Source organism: Dromiciops gliroides, chromosome 1, assembly GCF_019393635.1.
Source record: "Dromiciops gliroides isolate mDroGli1 chromosome 1, mDroGli1.pri, whole genome shotgun sequence".
Classification (NCBI taxonomy): Eukaryota; Metazoa; Chordata; class Mammalia; order Microbiotheria; family Microbiotheriidae; genus Dromiciops; species Dromiciops gliroides.
The window spans coordinates 438,851,778-438,874,164 of record NC_057861.1 but is presented as its reverse complement, the minus strand read 5'-3'; the positions used below and the strand labels follow the sequence as shown (position 1 = coordinate 438,874,164).

The 22,387-nt window shown below is 37.9% G+C and overlaps 1 protein-coding gene across 2 annotated transcripts in view; it reads left to right on the top strand.

The window, feature by feature from the left end:
- The window catches only part of BDP1 (B double prime 1, subunit of RNA polymerase III transcription initiation factor IIIB), a 96,773-nt gene that overhangs the window by 1,060 nt on the left and 73,326 nt on the right, over positions 1-22,387 (top strand). Inside the window, exons 2-6 of one of the 2 annotated variants that reach the window (XM_043965714.1) lie at positions 7,585-7,846; positions 15,202-15,311; positions 16,518-16,577; positions 20,014-20,145; positions 21,967-22,100. In XM_043965714.1, coding sequence (XP_043821649.1) covers positions 7,585-7,846; positions 15,202-15,311; positions 16,518-16,577; positions 20,014-20,145; positions 21,967-22,100 — 698 coding nt within the window. Of the gene's footprint in view, positions 1-7,584; positions 7,847-11,743; positions 12,009-15,201; positions 15,312-16,517; positions 16,578-20,013; positions 20,146-21,966; positions 22,101-22,387 lie in introns of those variants that run through there. The other variant, XM_043965720.1, reaches the window with a different exon arrangement.

Genomic DNA, 22,387 nt, shown 5'->3' with positions numbered 1-22,387 from the left:
CTGAACTCGTCTTTCTCTTCAAAGTCTCATCTTCTATATGCTCTCTCCTCATTTCTACCTTCTAGCTTCTTTCAGGTCTCAACTAAAACCTCACTTTCCTCTGTTGGTTACCTCCAGTTTATCTGTACATAGTTGTTTTCATGTTGTCTCACTCATTAGACTGAGTGGCTCAAGAGCAGGGACTGGTTTTTTGTCTTTATGTTCGCAGCATTGACAATGCCTGGCGCATAGTAGGCGCTTAAGAAGTACTTGTTGACTTGAGGAACAACGAGGAGGCCAGTGTCAGAGAAGTACATGGAGGAGAGGAAGGAGTCAGAAAACTGGGAAGACAGGATGGAGGTCGCTTTTGGAGAGGCTTTTAATTTTATCCTAATAGGGATCCACAGGATTTAATTGACTAGATCAGCAGTGTGGACAAACTTGTGTTTTAAGAAGAGCAGCTTAACAGCTGAGTGGAGGATATATGGAAGTAGGGAGAAACGAGGAAGGAAAACCAACCAGCAGTCTATTTCAGTGGTTTAGGCGGGAGATGAAAAGACCCTGCACTAGGGTAGTGGTGGTGCTGATGAGTGCTGGGGGACCATATAGAGGAGATATTATGAAGACACAAATAACAGGACTTGGATTGTAATTGAATTTCTTTTTCTTTTTTGCAGGGCAATGAGGGTTAAGTGACTTGCCCAGGGTCACACAGCTAGTAAGTGTCAAGTGTCTGAGGCTGGATTTGAACTCAGGTCCTCCTGAATCCAGGGGCCGGGCTTTATCTACTTCGACACCTAGCTGCCCCACTCTAATTGGATATTGGGGAGAGCAGAGAGTGAAGTGTTAAGGTTGACACCTAGGTTGTAAGCCTGAGTGACTTGGACGATATCCTTGACAATAATAGTTAAATTAGGAAGAGGGGAACGTTTTTTGGGGAAAGATAATGCTCAGTTTTGGACATGTCGAAGTTTAAGCTACCTATGGGATATCTATTTCAAGATGTCCAGTTGCATATTCGAGATTGGAAGACCAATTGAGAGGTCAGGGCTGGATGAATAGTTCTGAGAGTCACCTGCATAGAGATGATAATTGAAACCAAGTGAAATAGTACAGAGGGAGAATAAGGCCCAGGACAGAGTCTTTTGTAACTGAGTCAAGGACATTGAGAAATAGTGGTTAGATAGGTAGGAAGAGAACCAGGAGAGTATAGTGTTATGAGAACCTAGAGAGCCTCAAGGAAAAGAGGATGATTAACAGTGTAAAAGATTGTAGAAGGGTGAGAATTGAGAAAAGGCCATTTGAACTGAGTATTAAGAGATCACTAGTAACTTCTGAGAGAGCAGTTTCATATTAATGATGAGGTTGGAAGCCATACTGCAAAGAGCTAAGCTAATGAGAGGAAAGGAAATGGAGGCATCTTTCCTAGATGGCCTGCTTCATGAGTTTAGCCACAAAAGGGAGGAGAGATAAAAAGATAACTAACAGGGATGGATAGATTAAATGAAGGTTTTTTGGAGGATGGAGGAGACTTGGATGTGTTTGTTGGCAGTAGATAAGAGAGAACAATTGAAGATTAGAGAGAAGTAGGCCTGATAGAGGGGCATTCTGCTGGAGGACATGGGATGGATTGGGATTATTTGTGCACGTAGAGGGGTTTTGCCTTGCTAAGGAGAAAGGCCACCTCTTCCTGTGAAACAGGGATGAAGGATGAGATAGTGGCAGAAGGCATCTAGCTATGTAAGATGAGGAATAGGGAGAAGAGGGAATGGCCTCAATTATTTCAGTAAAATAATGAAGCAAGGTTCTCAGTTGAGGGGATAGGTAGGGTAAGGGGAGGTTAGGAGGTTTGAGGATAAATTAAAAAATTTAGTATACCTTCTCTGGTGAGTTGGCTCATGGATTGATCAGGAAAGTGTAAAAGGATAGCTTTACTGTTTTGAGGGCCTAGGTGATATTATGTAACATAAATTTGAAGTGAACCCAGTCAACAGAGTTTCATTATTTTTCTTAGCAGTGTGAGAGTTGCAATTGAATGTAGAGGATGATGGGAGTAATCCTTGCTTGGAGTTTGGAGGGTAAGAGCTTCTGTATAATAAAGAGGCAAGAGACTTAAGAGAAGTCAGTGTTGAATTAGTTCACTAGGGGTTCAAGATGGGAAGGGAAGGGAATAGGCATTTATTGAATACCTATTATGTACCCGGCACTGTAAGCACTTTACAAATATTATCTCATTTGACTGGAGGGTCAAGATTGGGCAGGAAGAGAATGTGCTCAGTGCAGTGGTAATAACCTTGGAAAGAACTAATGGCTGGAGAGATTGGAAGTCATAGTGATGATGAAGAATAGAATTTGGAGTTGCAAAGCAGGGAGAGAGGTGGAAAAACAATGGATTATGATCAGGTTTAGGAGTTCATGAATTTATGGGTGATGGCAAGATGAAGGATATGCCCATCTCTGGGTAGTTGTGTGGTGGAGGAGCAGGTCATTAGAAATGAGTATTTTGAAGAATTGGGAGGTGAGGATTTTTGAGAGAGTATCAATATGTATGTTGAAGTCCTCTAGTATGAGAGTAGGAGTTGGGGAGGAGAGGAAGACAGTGAGCCATGGATTCAACTCATTGAGGAAGGGCGGATGAATATCCTGGGGATCTGTATGTAATGATTGGAATGATGCCACCTACTGGAAACTTGCTGTGGGAAAGCTCCACCATGAGGAAAATGCCTCAGAGGCATTGTGGCTTTTCTTTGTCGTCAGGAAATGATGTTTGCTCATGGGTGCTGTCTATCAAGGCTCCCAGCCAATCAACTTGAGGAGCCTCCTATTTTCTGGGAGGAGACAGGAAGGAGGAGGGGGAGCCTGCGCGGAGAGCTCTGGCACTTTTGGGTTCCTGACTTGGTGGTGGTGGTGGCAGAGGACTTCACAGGAAATTTGAGGAAAGATAGGAATGCCAGACTGTTGGAATTCTGTTCTCAATCTTTTTCTTTCTATTTTCCAATAAACCCTTAAAAACCTAAACTTGTTTTATCAGTGATTTTAGTCAGTTTTCCCCAAAACTGGGGGAACAGATTAGAATCCACATTTAGAATCTTAAATTACACATGTAGACCACAGAAATGAGATGATATGGAGGAGATGCTCTTCCAGCCAATTAGGAGGGAATAGAATGTTTGCCTCATTGCGTGAGGGCCCAGTTAAGATTAGATAACATAAATCTGGGGTGGACTGAGCACTTTTTCATAATTTAGTAAGAGCAAAAGAGTCAGTCTTTGGGAGTGGTCGAGGGTTAGGACTTGGCACTGTGTGATGCAGATAGGACAAAGCACAAGGAACTTAAATGTAAAAGATAGTGTAAAGTTGAGCTGACTCACCAAGGATTTGAGTTAGGAAAAGGAGAGTGTAGCTTGTAGGGATGATGGCCTGGGAAAGAACTGAAAGATAAAAGGAATGGAGATTTTGGTGATGTCTAAGAACAAGCTTCATGATCTTAAGGTAGAGGTAATGATGGAATGATAAAAGATTATAATCTGACAAAAGCATTTCAGAATTCATTAATTTGAAAGCAGAATGAGTAGGGGGGATTAAGGTTGAGGATATGACTGTTGTTTGTAGATGTGGTGGAATGGAGGAGTGGGTCAGGTGAGTTGAATAGATTGAGGAAGTGATAAGTTAGGGTATTTGAGCATCAGTATGTTGAAATACTCTAATATGAGCAGAAATGGGGAAGAAAGACTGAGATAGGCAATGAACTCATTGAGGCAGGGCAGAGAATGTCCTGGGCAATAGAAAATAGTTGTAAGGATTTGGATTGGGTGATAATTTTGGATGGCACGAACCTTCCTTTAAGAGATGTTTGGTGAAGGAACATAGAAGAAGTGGTGATGGGAGTAAGAAGTAGTCCAGCTCCTTTATTCCAACTAGAAAGTTGGGATGATATGCAAAAAGAGAGTAGCTAGTATTATGGGAAATAGTGGCAAGGTTGGTGGTGTCAAGAAGAGGGAGCCAAGTCTCACTGAGGGCTAGAGAATACAAGGAATAAGAAAGGAAGAGATTTAAGATGAAAAGAAGTTTGGTCCTTGTGAATCAAGTATTTTAGAGCAGTGGTGGCAAACTCAAATAGAAACATGTCTCCTTGGTTGCATATTGACTTAGAAAACTACAAATTAATATGGTGTTGTATTTTTATTTCATTAAACATTTCCCAATTACATTTTAATCTGGTTTGGCCCCCTGAATAGGCCAGTTTGACATCTCTGCTCTAGAGGACATAGGGGAAAAGCCTGGGGGAATAGGGCTGGGTTCTTGTTGGGTTAATACTAATAATAGCTAGTATTTATAAAACTCTTTAAGGTTTGCAGGTGCTTTACACATGTTATCTCTTCTGAACTTCACAACACCCCTATGAAGTAGGTGCTATTAACCCCATTTTATAGGTAGGAAAACTGAAAACACATAGAGGTTAAGTGATTTGCTCAGCTAATCTTGAGGCAGTATTTGGACTCAGGTCCAAGAGGCTCCCAAGTCTGAATGACTCCAAGTCCAAGCCATCAGTGAGGGATGGAGATAGAAAATTAAGGTGAAAAAATAATATTTATGAAATTCCAAGGTGCCTTAGGAATCCTTTATAGGAGAAATTCAAAATAACTATATTAATTTCTCTTTCTTTCTTTTTTTTGGTGAGGCAATTGGGGTTAAGCGACTTACCCAGGGTCACACAGCCAGTAAGTGTTAAGTGTCTGAGGTCGGATTTGAACTCAGGTCCTCTTGACTCCAGGGCTGGTGCTCTATCCATTGTGTCACCTAGCTGCCCCATCTGTATTAATTTCTAACTAATCAGCATGAGAAGATATCCTAACCTCAGCATTAGTACTGTCATCAGACAAAGAAGAGCACCTCCCTGGTGCACCTTAGATTATATAGATTTTACACTTTTGATGGCGGAGTAAAGACATTAAATGCACAGGACTCCTGATACAATTGCCCCCAAAATAGCAATAAAATAACCCTCGGTGAAGAAAAACACAGAAAATTACTGGCTGAGAGTTTTCTCCAGCTATAGATAGATTTCAGGGGGCCGTGATGGGCCATGAATAAAGCCTAACCCCACAGTCGGGCCGACACACCAGACATTCGCCTGAGGAATTTGTCCCAGTACCTCTGAATCGGCTGCAGCACAGGCGTCTTCTGGAACCGAGCGAGTGGTTGGGCCGAACGGCTGGCCTGGGGGGTAAGTGCAGGGATACCAGTAGACTGGGGGGAAGGATTCGACTGTCCCACCCCAGCGGGCAACCAGGAAGAAATCCTGAGATGCTGAAGGCCCAGGTTGGGGAGGGGAGCAGTCTCATCAGAAGCTGAGAACCACACCACAGAAAGCTTTGCTGGTTGGTTTCTTAGTAAATAGGCCTGAGGTTATCTCCGGACCTGAGAACAGGCCAGGTGAGATTAAAACCTGCCCCCCCCCCCCAACCCCAAACACCTGGGACCCTCTGAAGCTGAGAACAGGAGTGGAGCTGAGAAGCAGCCCCCCCCCCCCCCCAACCCCCAGTGGAGAGTTTAAAATCAAATGAAAGCGAGGCCAGGCAGGCTGAGAAGAAGCTCAACCATCCCCCGGGCCACACTGTAGCTTGAACAGTGTGTCCTGGAAGCCATACTTTAAGAAGGAGTTAAAAGCCAAGAAATAGTAAGCCAGGATGAGTAGGCAGAGACAGCAGAAGACCATCGAAAACTTCTTTGGGGATAAGGTAGACCACAATATAACCTCAGAAGAAGATAATAACAGGGTCAAAGCTCCAACATCCAAAGCTTCCAAGAAAAATATGAACTGGTCTCAGGCCATGGAAGCTCTCAAAAGGGACTTTGAAGAGAAAGTAGGAGAAATCGAAAGAAGATGTAGAGAAAAGGAGGAAAGAATGGAAAGGGAAATGAGAGCAATGCAGGAGAGTCATGAGAAAAAAGTCAACAGTTTGAAAAGCCAAATGGAAAAGGAGATTAAAAAACTGTCTGAAAATAACTGCCTAAGAATTAGGATTGAACAAATGGAAGCTAGTGACCTTGTGAGAAACCAAGACACAGTAAAGCAAATTCAATTGAATGAAAAAATAGAGGGCAATGTGAAATATCTCCTTGGAAAAACAGCTGACCTAGAAAATAAATCTAGGAGAGAGAATTTGAAAATCATTGGACTACCTGAAAACCATGACCAAAACAAAAGCTTAGACACCATCCTCCAAGAGATTGTGAGGGAAAATTGCCCTGGTATTCTAGAAGCAGAAGCTAAAATAGAAATTGAAAGAATCCACCGATCACCTCTGGAAAGAGATCCCAAAAAGAAAACCTCCAGGAATATTATAGCCAAATTCCAGAACTCCCAGGTCAAGGAGAAAATACTGCAAGCAGCTAGAAAAAAGGAATTCAAATACTGTGGAGCTCCAATAAGGATAAAGCAAGATCTAGCAGCCTCTACATTAAAGGACCGAAGGGCATGGAATATGCTTGTCCTTCAGCCTCCCTCATAATCTCAGCTGGGCTCTCCATGTGGCAAGGCAGTTTTTCTATATGTGCCTCATTCTTTCACTATCCCATTCATCACAGTAACTTTTGTAAATCTTTTCTTTACTCCATCACTCCATGGCTTTCCCCCATCACTCTCCTACCTGAGAACCTTGCCGAGTATTTTATTGGAAAAATTGTGACTATTCACTGAGAGTTCCCTCTTCTCCCTTTTCCTCACATCACTCAGATAGATGCCTTCAGCTACTATTTCCTCCTTTACTCCTATCTCACATGAAAAGGTGACCTTTCTCTTTGCCAAGGCAGACAGATCCCTCTACATGCTGTGCATTGATCCCATTCCACCATGTTTTCTCCAGCTAACTGTTCCCTTCATCATCCCCACTGTCACTAGCTTCCTTGACTTTCTCAAGCCTCAGCTAAAATCCCATCTTCTTCATAAAACCTTTGCTGATTCCCCCATACTGCTAGTGCCTTACATCTGAGGTTTTCTCCAATTTCTCTTGTATATGTCTTGTTTGTATGTAATTGTTTGCATGTTGTTTCTCCCATTAGTCTATGAGCTCCTTGAGAAAAAGGACTATTTTTTTTTACCATTCTTTGTATCCCCGGTGCTTAGCAGAAGTGCCTGGTACATAGTAGGTGTTTAATGAATGCTTGTTGACTTGACCTGACTTAACATTGTTGATTACCGCTTTCTAGGTTTTCATTATACAACTCTTTCCTGGTTTTCTACCTGTCTATACAGCTGCTTTGATCAGTCTCCTTTGCTGGTTCTTCATCATGTCCCAACTGTTAACTGGGGGCTTCTCCCACAACTCTGTCCTGGGTCTTTTTGTATTTTCTACTGTTAGGCTTGGTGATTTCATAAGCTCTCATCAGTTCCATTATGATTTCTATACAGCTGATTCCCAGCTCTCTATTTCTAGCTCTAGTTTGCCTTCTGAATTAATGGCATCTGAATGAATAAGATTATACCACATTTATCTTAGTATTTGTTTGTGGTTTTAACTGAAATGAGTTTTGAAATGAGAAAATAAATGTCTATGGTAAATATTTTAAGATAATTCATGATATTTTTTGGTATTTCAACAGTGATGAAAGACCCACTGGGGATGATGCTGGACAATCCAGTAAATCTTCATCAACTGCTTTACAAAGAAGAAAGCGAATATCAACTGTGCCTAGTTTCACTAAATCTAGTGTGCCAGCACCATCAGTTCCCCAGTCCTTGTGCACTGTTCAAGAGGAAGCACCACAACCAAGTTCCCTTCCAAGAAAAGAGAAACAACCATGTAGGATACTTAAAGCCCAAAAGCTGAGAGAAATGCTAAGAGAGGAAATGACAAAAAGAAGGGTAAGGACCTCTGTTAAGAATGGGATAGGGAGAAAGAATGGAATTTTTTTTTTTTTAGTGAGGCAATTGGGGTTAAGTGACTTGCCCAGGGTCACACAGCTAGTAAGTGTTAAGTGTCTGAGGCCGGATTTGAACTCAGGTACTCCTGACTCCAGGGCCGGTGCTCTATCCACTGCGCCACCTAGCAGCCCCAAGAATGGAATTTTGATTCTAGAATTCTACTGGAACTCTATTCAAGTAGCGGTTAACTATATCCTAGGAATTGTTCCCTGGGAAAAAGTCCATGGAGTCTTGTATCATGTAAATAATATCTCTCTTGATTCTTCTGGGGGAGACTAACGAAAGACACCATGGCTTATTACATGAATTTTGTTTCTTTTTGTAAAATTATGGCTTTTTTTCTTTTAAAAAGGCTTTACTGTTTGTTTTTTTTAATGTCACTGTCACTTCTTGGTACTACTTCATATAGAACCTTCCCTTGCAACAAAATAGTACAGCTAAGCAAAACAAACTTAATCATTGATGATTTCTTTCTTTCTTTTTTTGGGGGGTGGGGCAATTGGGGTTAAGTGACTTGCCCAGGGTCACACAGCTAGTAAGTGTTAAGTGTCTGAGGCCAGATTTGAACTCAGGTCCTCCTGACTCCAGGGCCGGTGCTCTATCTACTGTGCCACCTAGCTGCCCCTCATTGATAATTTCTAAATGAGTATACCTCATTTTATAGTATACCACCTCTCCATTGAGAGAATTTATCACACTGATTTAAATTTATGACTTTCAGTGTTGTTTTCCATAACATTATAGTTGTATCTATTGTTCTTTTGGTTCTGCTCACTTCATTATGTATCATTTCAAACAACTTTCCGAGTTTCTTAGAATCCCTCATTTTTATCATTTCTTACGGCAAAATAATATTTCATTAAATTTATATAGTACAATTCAGTCACTTTCTAATAAACATGAACCTACTTTGTTTCCAGGGTTGTTTTTATTTTTTTTGGCTACCATAAAAAGTATTGCTGTACATATTTGGCACATATAGGTTCTTTCTACCTGTCTTTAACCTGCTTGGGGTATAGGCCTGAAACTCTTGTTGCTATATCAAAGGGTGTGAACTATGTAGTCACTTTTCTATCATAGTTCCAAATTGTTTTCTGTAATGATTAGAACAATTTACAACTTTTATTAAGCTTAATTTTAAAGATTTTTGTGTACTTTCATATGTAATACTTTTACATATGACCAATCATATTTTCAAATAAAGATTTTCAAGTGACATGAGGATTTATTTAACTCAAGGAATAAGTATGAGAAACTATACTATTGAGAGAATGAAAATTGATAAAACTTTCATTTTACAGTGAGAGTAAAATTGATAAAATTGTGGTAATAGCATACGTGTAGATATTTAGACTTTGATTGTGTGGGAGGATATTTTAATGTTAAAAGCAGTTTATTTTATACTTTTAATAGAAATTCTAAATGTTTTATGTGGCATAATGAGAATCTACTTACAACTTCAGCAGGGTGGTAGTTTATCTGATTTATCAGATTTAGTGTGTATTAATGAGACTATTCTACCCCTAACCCTTAGAAGATCCTGGTTCTTAGGACTTGACTGATGGTCACTGTAACACCTAGCAGGCTGAACCCTGTTAAATAAACATTCAGTTTTGTTTGAAAGAAACTTAATGGGGACGGGTAAGCACATGGATTATGAAGGTTATTCTTATCTCTCTATACATATCTATCAAAACTCATATTGACAATAGAATCTATTACTTTATTTCTGAATGGAAGATGGTAGTAAGTGGATTACCTTTCTTAAGTACAGTTAGACCTGCTCAGTCTTCACAAATCTTAGTGGAGAGAGGGGGGTAAAAAGACTTCTGGTTGCTATTTTGCCCTTAGAAAGGATGAAATTTGAGGATACTTCTTATCCTCTTGTCTACCAAGAAGAGAGAGCTGGAGTAACTTCTCCTTTGTGTACCAGAAAAGAAAGAAAAGCAAGAAGATAGAATCAAATGATTCTTCCTGGAAAAAGCATTTAAACCAAGCAAACACTCACTTAGGCTAAAAACTCTGCAAAGTGTATGCATGGAGTGACTTTTTTTAATATTGGAAAATTATCTGTCAAAAACAAATTAGCATTTTATGCAAAGGGAATGTACTAGACTCTTTCTCAGCAACGACAGGAATAAAAATGTACCTTTTCCCCGTTTTTGATATGGTTCCAGAAATACTAGCAACAGCAATAAGATAAGAGGAAGAATAAAGGAATTAAGATAAAAGAGAAGACAAAACTGTCACTCTTTGTTGATGTTATAATGGTTCACTAAGAAAATCCTAGGGAATCAGAAAAGAAATTAGTTGAGAAATTTAATACTTCATTAAACTTACAGCCAACGAAATAAACTCATATCACCTGGCAGCATTTTTATATACTAATATAAAATCTGGGAGGTAATATTAGAAAGGAATGTTCCATTCAAGGTAAATTCAAAATGTACCGGATATCTGGGATCAGTCTACTAAAGCACATTCAATCCTTATGTAGATGTAATTATAAAACATGATTTAAAGAACTAAAGAACAACTTAAATAATTGGAGGAAAGCTCTGTATTCATAATTGGGCCATGCTTATATAATAAAAATGACAGTGCTACCAGAGTTAATTTACAATTAATTTAATAAAGTGCTTTCCCATTCAGACTACTAAAGGGACACTTTACAGAGATATAAAAAAATTCATTTGTGGGAACAGAAGATTTATTTACTATAGAAATAATGAAAGGAGATAGAAATGAATAAGAAAAGTACATCCATATTTCAGAATGTATTATATAAAACAAAAATTAAAACTATTTGGTACTGATTAAAAAATTGAAAAGTAGACCAGTAGAATAGACAAGAAAGGATCAGAAATAATTGAACTCAGAAAACCAGTGTTTGTTAAACTCCAGAACATAAATTGCCCAGGAAAGAACTCATTTGAGAAGAACTTCTAGAAAAACTGGAAAGTGATCTGTGAGAAATTGCATTTAGATCAACATCTTATATTCTATTCCACAGTAAATTAAAAATGTATACATAACCTGAATATTAATGTTCATGCCATAAAAATTTAGAAGAAAAGATAATCATCATAAGCCTTCTGTAGCTACTGCTAAGGGTAAATTCAGTATCAAACTAGGAATAGAGGAAATTACTAAAGATAAACTAGGTCATTTTGATTACATTAAATGGAAAAAACAGATTTTGCCTGAATAAAATCAATACAACTAGAATAAGATGGGAAGTGGTTGTCTGGGGAAAATCTTCTATGAAATATGTCTGGCAAGAGTCTAAAATCCAAAATTATATATAGACAACACATTCATATATAAAAGACCAAAAGCCATTCCTTACTACTTAAGTATTCAAAGAATTTGAGCAAACTGTTCTTAAAAGAATTGCAAACTAGTAACAACATTATGAAAGAATGTTCTAAATCACTAATAAGAAAATGTAAACCAAAATAACTTGGAGGTTTCATCTCAGTAAATTGGCCATGATGACAAATGATGGGTTTAGTTGGAGTGGTTGTAGAAAGACGGGGTGGGTACACTAGAAACTCTGAACATGGAGTGGTAGAGCTGTGAATTGATCTAGCTATTCTGGAAAGCAATTTGGAGTGAAGCAAATAAAGTGACTAAAATGTCCATTTCCTTTGATCCAGAGATTCTACACGAGGGTATATACACAAAGCAAGTCAGGACAAAAGGAAAGTAGTCATACACGCCAAAACAATGATAGCAATACTATTTGTCATAGCAAAGGATTGGGGAATAGTTAAATAAATTGTGCTACATGAATGTAATGAAATATTACTATACTGTAAGAAATGATGACCATGATGAATTCAGAGGAGCATGGAAAGATTAATATGAACTGATGCAAAGTCAAGCAAGCAGAACCAGCAAAACTATGTACACATTGGCTACATCAATGTAAATGGAAAGAACAACAAACAATCAAAACTTAATACTGTGAAACTAAAATGAACAAGCTTGACTTCAAAGAAGAGATAAGAGAAGATGCCCCTTAATCCCCTGCTGCTTTGCATGGGGTAGGGGTCCTGTGGTTGCTGAGAAGTTCATATCAGACTTTTTTGATATATTGGTTAGTCTTGTGAAACTTCTTCTTCCTTTTTTTATTCACTGTAAGGATGACTCTGGGAGGAGGGATATGGACGGGGTTATATATACAATGGGAAATATAGGCATGGTGAAGGCAAGAATTCCCAGTTTAGCAGGTAGAACAAAAGGGATTGACAAAGCCAAGAACTTTTGTTTCTATAACCACTACAAAGAGAGTGAAAAGGAAGAGCAGAATGAAGACGCCTCTATTCTCCTGTGTGCTAGGCAGGGAAAGGGAACTACAGGGCCTAGATTGTGGTGCCTTAGTTGAATAGGAAGAGAAAAAAAAAACCCAGAGAAAAGTTCCTCAAAAGACTTGGATCTCAAAAGTTCTGCCTACTATTTGTGGTCAATCTAGGTTCCCAGTTCTTAGTTCTTCCTCTTGAAGACAGGAGGCAACACTATGCCTTCTGTTTTTGAAGCCAGTTCTTAGTTAGAGATTACCCCTTTTCAAGGAGCAAATCATTTCTGGATCAAAGGGGACCTGGTCACATGATTTTTATCCTAAGACCTTTTGTTCTGGTTGGAGCCAATTGAGGGAGGGGTGGTTTTATTTTTTTAAACTTTTGTGTCTCACCTCCTATCCCTTCCCATTAACCTACCCTCCCAATTCTATACAGTTAGAAAAGAAACCTGGGTGTCAGTACCAGTACCTGATGTGGCAAGCTCCTAAAATTTGAAGAATTCCATATTGGTATAAAATGAGAAATCACTCAAGTTAGTTATGCTTAAAATCTTAGGGCTTTGGTACATTTGAACTGATGTGTTTTGCTTTGCTGTAAGTGTATATGTACAGAATAAGGACAATTTTAATTAGACCAAGTTTAGTTTTAATAGAACATTTAACTTTGGAACCATGCAGATATACCTGTAGGAATATTTTTATAAAGGGGAATTTCTTTTTCCTGTCAATAATAGTCTTATATAGTCCTGAGTAATGATATTTGTCATGTCCAGGGCTATAAGTAAGTTGATCACTATTATTATAGGAGTAGAGATTGGTACCAGTCTTCTAATTTCATTGATGTAGAGAAGTCCCTCTATAGTATAGATTGTTACCTTCAGGTTAGAGCATTGGAGAGTTGCTTAGAGCACTGAAAGCTTAACTCACTTGTCCAGAATCACTTAGCCAGAAGGTGTTGGAGGTGGATTTCTTGGCTCTGAGACCAGCTTTCCATCAATTGCACAATGGCTACCTTTTACTTTTTATTGTCATTGTGATTCCAGAAAAGCTTGACCAGCATTTTTTTTTTTTGGTGAGGCAATTGGGGTTAAGTGACTTTTCTAGGGTCACACAGCCAGTAAATGTAAAGTGTCTGAGGCCGGATTTGAACTCAGGTCCTCCTGAATCCAGGGCCGGTGCTCTATCCACTGAGCCACCTACCTGCCCCCTTGACCAGCCTTTTAATAGTGTGCCTGTTTCTACATACCCCTGATAGCATCGAATTTTACTGCTTTTAATTATCTTTGCCAATTTAAATGTGATATTTTTCCAGATTTAATTTAATTTGAGAGGCAGCATGACATATTAAAAAGACCATTCAAATTTAAGTTATTGGGAACCTAGGTTGAAATTTCAGCTCTACTACTTCCTTCCTTGTGACTCTGTGCAAGCCACTCCCCCACTCTGTTTTTCCTCATCTGGAAAATGAGGGGCTTGAACTTTGTGACCGACCCCTAAGGTCATGTTTAAATCTCAATTTATGAGCTATGAATTTCTCTGATTATTAGAGTTTGAACAATTTCACAGACTTCTGAGAAATATATAACAAAAAAATTGTCCATTTCTTTATTCTGGGTGCATTGCTTGTTGCTGTGCAAAAATTCTTTATTTTTATTTAATTAAATCAATCTGTCTCCTTTAATTTTTTTTTTTGGGGGGCAGTGAGGGTTAAGTAACTTGCCCAGGGTCACACAGCTAGTAAGTGTCAAGTGTCTGAGGCCGGATTTGAACTCAGGTTCTCCTGAATCCAGGGCCGGTGCTTTATCCACTGCGCCACCTAGCCGCCCCCTCCTTTAATTTTTAATACTTGAATCCTTAAAAAATTTTATAGTTATAAAATTATGTAACATTCTGCCATCTTAAAATGCATTTTAATAGATTATTGGTTCATTTTGAATTTATTACCTATACATGTATATATATATATAAAATGAATTACAGCTCTTTTCCCTGTTTCATCTTTTTTTATTCAGTTTCTTTTCTATAAAATGGGGACATTAATACTTGTACTACTTCACTCACAAGGCTGTTGTGAATGAAGTACTTTTTTTTTTTTTTGGTGAGGCAGTTGGGGTTATATGACTTGCCCATGGTCACACAGCTAGTAAGTGTCAAGTGTCCGAGGTCATATTTGAACTCAGGTCCTCCTGACTCCAGGGCCAGTGCTCTATCTACTACATCACCTAGCTGCCCCTTGGAAATGCTTTATATATTGTAATTTTGTACTTGAGTCATTTGACTTATGTCTGACCATGATCCTACTTGGGATTTTCTTGCAAAGATACTGGAGTAGTTTGCCTTTTCCAGCTCATTTTACAGATAAGGAAATTGAGGCAAACAGGGTTAAGCGCAGGCTTAGCTAGTAAGTGTCTGAGGCCAGATTTGAGTTCAGGAAGATGAGGCTTTCCGACTCCAGGCCTGGCATTCTATCCATTGTACAACCTAGCTGCTCAGTCCTATATAAAAATGGGCTGCTATTATCCTAACTTGATTAACCCATAACTTCTTCTTTTTTTTTTTTTTTTTTTTTTTTGGTGAGGCAATTGGGGTTAAGTGACTTGCCCAGGGTCACACAGCTAGTAAGTGTTAAGTGTCTGAGGCTGGATTTGAACTCAGGTCCTCCTGACTTCAGGGCCAGTGCTCTATCCACTGCGCCACCTAGCTGCCCCAACCCATAACTTCTTAGAAGATTTCATCTTTTTATATTCAGTATTGAAAATGTTTTTCTTAGTGAGGACATTTTATTTTATTTTTTTGAGGGTTAATGAGGGTTGAATGACTTTCCCAAGATCACACAGAAAATGTTTTTCTTAAAATAAAACATGGAGTGGGATATTACTAAGGTAATTTCAGTCGAGAAAGCAGTAGATAATGACAGTGGATTACATTCCTTGTTTCAGCATGCTTTAGATTTGTATGTATAAAATAATATTAAATAATTGTGTGTGTATAGAAGCAATGGAAAAACAAATATGCTGGAAATGAAAGTCAAACACCACCAGACCGTTCTAAAATGACTATGAGAGACTTGATATATTACCTACCGGACAGCAATCCTATGAAGTAAGTCTAATTACATCTTTTTTTTTTCCACTGATTTGGCTTAATGATCTAAGTATTGTTTCTAGGAATTTGTTTAAGATTTCCTCATCTTAAGGACTCAAATTCTTTGGCATGTCTTTATAGCATATTTAAGTTCTTTCACCTAGATTGTTATGAAGGAAAAAAAGTTTCGGTAATTCACTTTTGTGGGGAGGCTAGTTAGGGATGCCTAATTATGAAGTAACAGAATTATAGCAAATCTTGGTCTCATTGAAATTAAAAGTGCTTACCTGGGTATATTAACTAAATTTGACAACATTCTTGAGTAACCAAAGGCCTAGTTTCTTATCTAAAGAAAGGGATTATAGGCAAATCCCTTAACTATTCCATGACTCACTTTTCTTATTTATAAAATGGTTATATTAATACACGTTCCATGTGCTTCACATAGGTGTGAGGGAAGCATTTAATAAATCATAAACTGGCATATAAATGAGAGCTATAAATTTATTTTTAAGCCTGAATCTGAAATAATGGATATGTCATTAAAACTGGTCCTGGAAAATGCAGTGATTCTTTTTTTTTTTTTTTTAGTGAGGCAATTGGGGTTAAGTGACTTGCCCAAGGTCACACAGCTAGTAAGTGTTAAGTGTCTGAGGCCGGATTTGAACTCAGGTACTCCTGACTCCAGGGCTGGTGCTCTGTCCACTGCGCCACCTAGCTGCCCCAGTGCAGTGATTCTTAAAAGGACAAATCCTTTGGGAACAAAGTTGGCCGAGTGATATGACATCAGTTTGAATTTTCTTTCTACTGGGATGGAAGCTGGGTATAACAGAGGGAGACCATATTTTGGGGTATATCTTTGGTGGTCAGGAAGGGATACTCTAAGACAAGGGCATATGTAGCCAGTACTGCTGGCACTGCATTGACAGAGGTAGGAATACTTAGTGAGATGAGAAGGCAAGGGAATACCAGCCTGCCTTGCAAGCAAGGAAAGAAATACTAGGAGAGCAAGTTATTGAAAGCCTCCTGGATCACACCTCTTTGCTTCCTACAGATTATTTTCTAATAACAAAGTGTCTGAAAAAGCATGTCATTGGGACTCATTCTCTTCATTGACAGATTTGTTAAGTAACTTAAAAGTTGCTCTATTAAATATCAGATTTTTAAAGAAGAAAGAATAATAATTGTTTATTTAAATTTGTTATGTTATATATTGTTTAATAGATCTTCTTTGGAACAAGAAGCAAAAACTGAAAAATCTACAGCGCCAGTGCAAACTAAAAAGTAAGCTTCTGTTTCTAATTGTGAAAGCTTCTGCTATGTATACTTCTAATTTTTCTTTGTTTGTTGATTTATTTATTTTGCAGGGCAATTGGGGTTAAGTGACTTGCCCAGGGTCACACAGCTAGTAAGTGTTAAGTGTCTGAAGCCGGATTTGAACTCAGGTCCTCCTGAATCCAGGGCCAGTGCTCTATCCACTGCACCACCTAGCTGCCCCTACTTCCAGTTTTTAAAAAACTTTTTTATATTTTATCTTTCCCCCCAATTATGTGTAAAAAGAATTTTTAACATTAATTTTTAAAATTGTAAGTTTCACCATGGCCAAAATGCTATGGGGCTATGCATACCCTTTGACCCTGTAATACAGCAATACTAGGTCTGTATCCCAAAGAAATCATAGAAAAGGGAAAAGTTCCCACATGTACATAAATATTTATAGTTGCTCTCTTTGTCGTGGCAAAGAATTGGAAATTATGGGGATGCCCATCAGTTGGGGAATGGCTGAACAAATTGTGGTGTATAAATATAATGGAATACTATAGTGCTATAAGAAATGATGATCAGGCAGCTTTCAGAAAAACCTGAAAGACTTAAGTGGACTCATGCTGAGTGAAGTGAGCAGAACCAGGAGGACATTGTATACAGTCACAGGCAACATTGTGTGATGATCAGCTGTGATAGACTTCTGTCTTCTCAGCAATACAATGATCCAAGATAGTTCCACAGGACTCATAATGGAAAATGCTCTCCATATCCAGAAAAAAAGAACTGTGGATTCTGAATGCAGATTGAACCATATTGTTTCTACTTTTTGGCTGTTTTTTCTTTTTTGAGATTTTTCCCCTTGTGTTCTGATTTCTTCTTTCACAATATGACTAATGCAGGGACAGCTAGGTGGCACAGTGGATAAAGCACTGCCCTTGAATTCAGGAGGACCTGAGTTCAAATCCGGCCTCAGACACTTGACACTAACTAGCTGTGTGACCCTGGGCAAGTCACTTAACCCTCATTGTCCTACAAAAAAAAATGACTAATCCAGAAATAGGTTTAATGTGATTGTACATATATGACGTATATCAGATTGCTTTTTGTCTTGGGGAGGTGGGAGGGAAGGGAGGGAGTGAGAAAAATTTGGAACTAAAAGTCTTATAAAAACAAATGCTGAAAACTATCTTTATATGTGACTGGAAGAAAAATAAAATACTATTAAGATTTTTAAAAAACAAAACAAAACAAACTTTGAGTTCCAAATTCTCCCCCTTCCTCCTCTTTCCCCTTCCTCCTTATTGAGAAGGCAAGCAGTTTGATATAGGTTATACATGTTTAGTCATGCAAATATGTATACTTTTCGGGGGGGGGGCAGGACCATGAGGGTTAAGTGACTTGCCCAGGGTCACACAGCTAGTAAGTGTCAAGTGTCTGAGGCCAGATTTGAAGTCGGGTCCTCCTGATTCCAGGGCTGGTGCTTTATCCACTGTGCCACATAGCTGCTCCCTAGGGTTTTTTGTTTTGTTTTGTTTTGTTTTTAAGAATTGAAAGATGGAATATTGAGTGGTTAACAGCTAATTTTTTTGTTCAGGTTCATAGAGTGTTTTTCAGGATTTATCTTGCATTGGCTTTTTAACACTTTTCTCTCCATTGACTTTTGGTAGCTAATTTCCAAATAGTCATCCCAAAAGATAGAGCAGCAAGTCATAGCATAATAATTACTGGTTCTATTCACTCTTATACTTCCTTGTTTCAAGGGCCTGTGATTTAATCAGTATGAATGCTTCTTTACTGACATAAACCATAACCTTTCTATAATTTGAAATAGAGCTTTTGAAAATTGCTGTGGCCAAAAGCATTCATCACTTTGTAGTCACCTGGGTGATTAGTCTGAACTTAGGTAGTTTGACTGTCAGATGACAGAAAGAATTGTCACTGGGCCCATGGTTTTCTAGTATGTTAGTGTCTGCTAAAACTTATGGTCCACTGTCATAGACTTTAAAATTCTGGATCATTGCTATAACATGATGAGGTCTTTAGGACTAACGGAGGTCTTTTCATTTAAGCAGGGATAATTGTGAACTGAACTATTGGGAGCTCTCTTTTCTTTCTTTTTAAAAAATTTTATTTAAAATTTCAAACTTACATGTCAGTGATGCCCAGTATTTGAAACCGTGACTCTCCATCTCATACTGTTTTCTTTAAAAGTAATATTTTCCACACATTGCTTTCAAAACTACCTTGTTTGTGCTTTCTTCTGAATATTATTTTGTTTGCTTCTTTGCATTATTAATAATGTTTCAGTAACCCCTTTTTTATGACATCTTCATTGCTAATCACTCCTTTCTCCTCAACCCCTCCCTTCACCTGAAAGTATGAGAGGGAAAAAAACCCTTTTTTTTTTTTTTTTTGGTGGGGCAATGGGGGTTAAGTGACTTGCCCAGGGTCACACAGCTAGTAAGTGTCAAGTGTCTGAGGCCGGATTTGAACTCAGGTATTCCTGAATCCAAGGCTGGTGCTTTATCCACTGGGCCACCTAGCTGTCCCCCCCCCCCCAAAAAAAAAAGAAACACCAAAAAACCCAAAACTCTTAACAAAGAAGCACAGTCAGGTAAAATGAACATATACAGTGAATGCCTTTCTGCACCTTTAGGATGTCATATCTCTCAGGAGGCATGCTTCATTGTGAGTCATGCTGGGATCATGGTTCATCATCGCATTGATCAAAGTCTAAGTCTTTCAAAGTTGTTTGTCTTTATATTGTTGTTGTATAAATTGTTTCCTGATTTTGCTCACTTTACCCTTTATCAGTTTATACAAATCTCTGGTTTCATATAACTTTTTGAGTTGTTCCCCAATTGATGGACATCCCCTTAGTTTCCAACTCTATTCCACTACAGAAATAATGGCTGTAAATATTTTTGTACATATAGGTCTTTTTGTTTCTTTATTGGATCTCTTTGGGATAATTTCTAGTAGTGGTATTACTGCTTCCAAAGGTTAGCATAGTTTAGTGACTTTTGAGGCTGTTACAAATGTTTTCAGAATGGCTGGACCACTTCACAGTTCAACCAGTTATGCATTGTGTCTATTTTCCTGAAGCTCTTTCAACTTCCTGATATCCTGACATCCTTAACACTCACCTCACCTATTTAGTTAATTGTCTTGTCTTAATTTCTTAGTTAATAGGGTAGTTCACAATAGTACTTCTGTTAAGACTGCTCACAAAAGACAAAATGTCATTTTGTACTAGGGTAACACTTGCCTGGCTAAGTTTAACTATAGTACAATGTGAGAGTATCTATAAACTGTGTTCTTAGCAATACATTGCACTGTTAATTTTTCTAGTGAAAGATAGCATTAGTAGTAAAAATTTTTATAGCTTCATGCTGACCAGAAAATGCTATTTCCACAATTGAGTTAAACTGTTTTTATTTTGGGGATATTTTAGTCAAGAAGAGAAAAATATTCCTGATGCTGAAGATGATGTTGAAGAAATGGAAGAAGAGAGCAATGAAGGCCCTTTACTTGTTCCTCGTGTAAAAGTGGCAGAAGATGGCTCTATTATTCTGGATGAAGAAAGGTAAATAAAGAGAAAAACTGATGATCCTGGAACAGAAGAAATTATGGTCTGTAAGTCAAATCATTATGGGCCGATGTCACTTAACCTCATTGTGTAGTTTGTACAAATGTTATTGTTATCAACTGGGGCATACTTATATACAGTTTTGAAACTTTTAACTGTGTTGCCTTTTATCTATGAGGATGACATTACTAACCAACCTTCTGGTTGGTTTTTTACCCCCTTAGTCTAGTAGTACTTCATTTATGCTGAGCTGTTTACATTCTGTTTGGTCTTGTCATTAGGAAGGTAGATTTGCATGATTAGTTACTGCAGTGTTGGGTTTTAAGACTGTGGAACAGAATATTTCTGTGTTTACTAGCCTTTAGGGGAACTGAACTCATACATTTGACCTCATTTCTGCTGTGCGTTCAGTCAGATAAGATGATTGACATTTCAAGAGATTTGCATTTAATCAACCTTACAAGTGAATGAGCATACATATTTTATGATTTTGAAGGGAAATTTATTCAGCTATTTTTTGTTTTTACTGTTAAGTTTAACAATAACTTACTCTAATTTTGTTTTGTTTTTGTTGTTTTTGGTGGGTCAATGAGGGTTAAATGACTTGCCCAGGGTCACACAGCTAGTAAGTGTCAAATGTCTGAGGCTGGATTTGAACTCAGGTCCTCCTGAATCGAAGGCCAGTGCTTTATCCACTGCGCCACCTAGCTGCCCCCAACTTACTCTAATTTTGGGATCTTGAAATATAACTTTTCTATTTTTTGTTTATGATGATATTTTGCCTTGCTATAGTAAAAAATAAAAAGAAAACTGTAAATGAAGTAAAAAAACAATGTAAGATTATAATACTTTGATAATTATTCACCGTGATAAATGTTTGACAATGGCAATACTGTTTTCTAAGAATTAGTAATTAAATGGGGTGCCAATAAATTTTAATTAATTTAATTAAAAATGGGGCAGGTAGGTGGCACAGTGGATAGAGCACCAGTCCTGGAGTCAGGAGGACCTGAGTTTAAATCAGGCCTCAGACACTTAACACTTACTAGCTGTGTGACCCTAGGCAAGTCACTTAACCCCAATTGCCTCACACAGACACAGAAGGGAAAAAATATCCTTAAAGTATAAATTAATTGACCACAAGGGTCTTGTACTACACTATTTTAAAAAATCTTCTGTTGCTATTTGAACAGTGTTTCCTACATCATAAGAGTGCAGTAAGTATATGTTGACTGATAGGTTAAATGATGACAGAGTCTTACAATAGAACTTGTTTTTTTTGATTGAATCCTGAAGTATTTTGCAGGTTATTCTTGTTGTTAACAATATAAATTCTTAGGGGCGGCTAGGTGGTGCAATGAATAAAGCACTGGCCCTGGATTCAGGAAGACATGAGTTCAAATGTGGCCTCAGACACTTGACACTTACTTGTTGTGTGACTCTGGGCAATTCACTTAACCCTCATTGACCCACAAAACAAACAAAAAAACCAATATAAACTCTTGCAGCTCTTTTAACCATGTAAATATAATCACGAAGTATTAAGTGCCTACTATTTCAGGTACTATGCTAGACCCTAGATATACAAATACAATGTATGAAACAATATTTTTACATACTACTAATAAGGGAGATAACTTTGTCACATGTTAGGGTATTCATAATAACCATAAGGAGAATAAATATAAAAAAATTGCTGTCAAATTTAAGGAAACACATGCTTTTATGCATGAATCTGTCATGGTAATTTTAAAAAAGTGTAACCTCATTTTTAGGTATTGTATTCTTCATGTCTTTTAAAATGCTTGTTTCTTTCAGTTTAACTGTAGAAGTTTTAAGGACAAAAGGCCCATGTGTTGTTGAAGAAAATGATCCCATTTTTGAAAGAGGTTCCACAACTACATATTCCAGCTTTAGGAAAAATTATTACTCTAAGCCATGGTCAAATAAAGGTAATCACTGTCCTATTTCAGTTGATAGAGGCTTATATGAAAAAAAAATATTTTTAAATATTTTCAATGTGATAGAAATCTAATGGTAAAAGGTATGATTATAAGAGTAATTAACAATGAGAGTAAGGATAGAACTGCAGTAAATATCTAACTCTTTGGCAGAATTTTTTGATGATCATTTGGTAAAATTACTATTGTGTGGTTTTGTTTTTTTTTTAAATCTTAGGCAATTGGGGTTAAGTGACTTGCCCAGGGTCACACAACTAGTAAGTGTTAAGTGTCTGAGA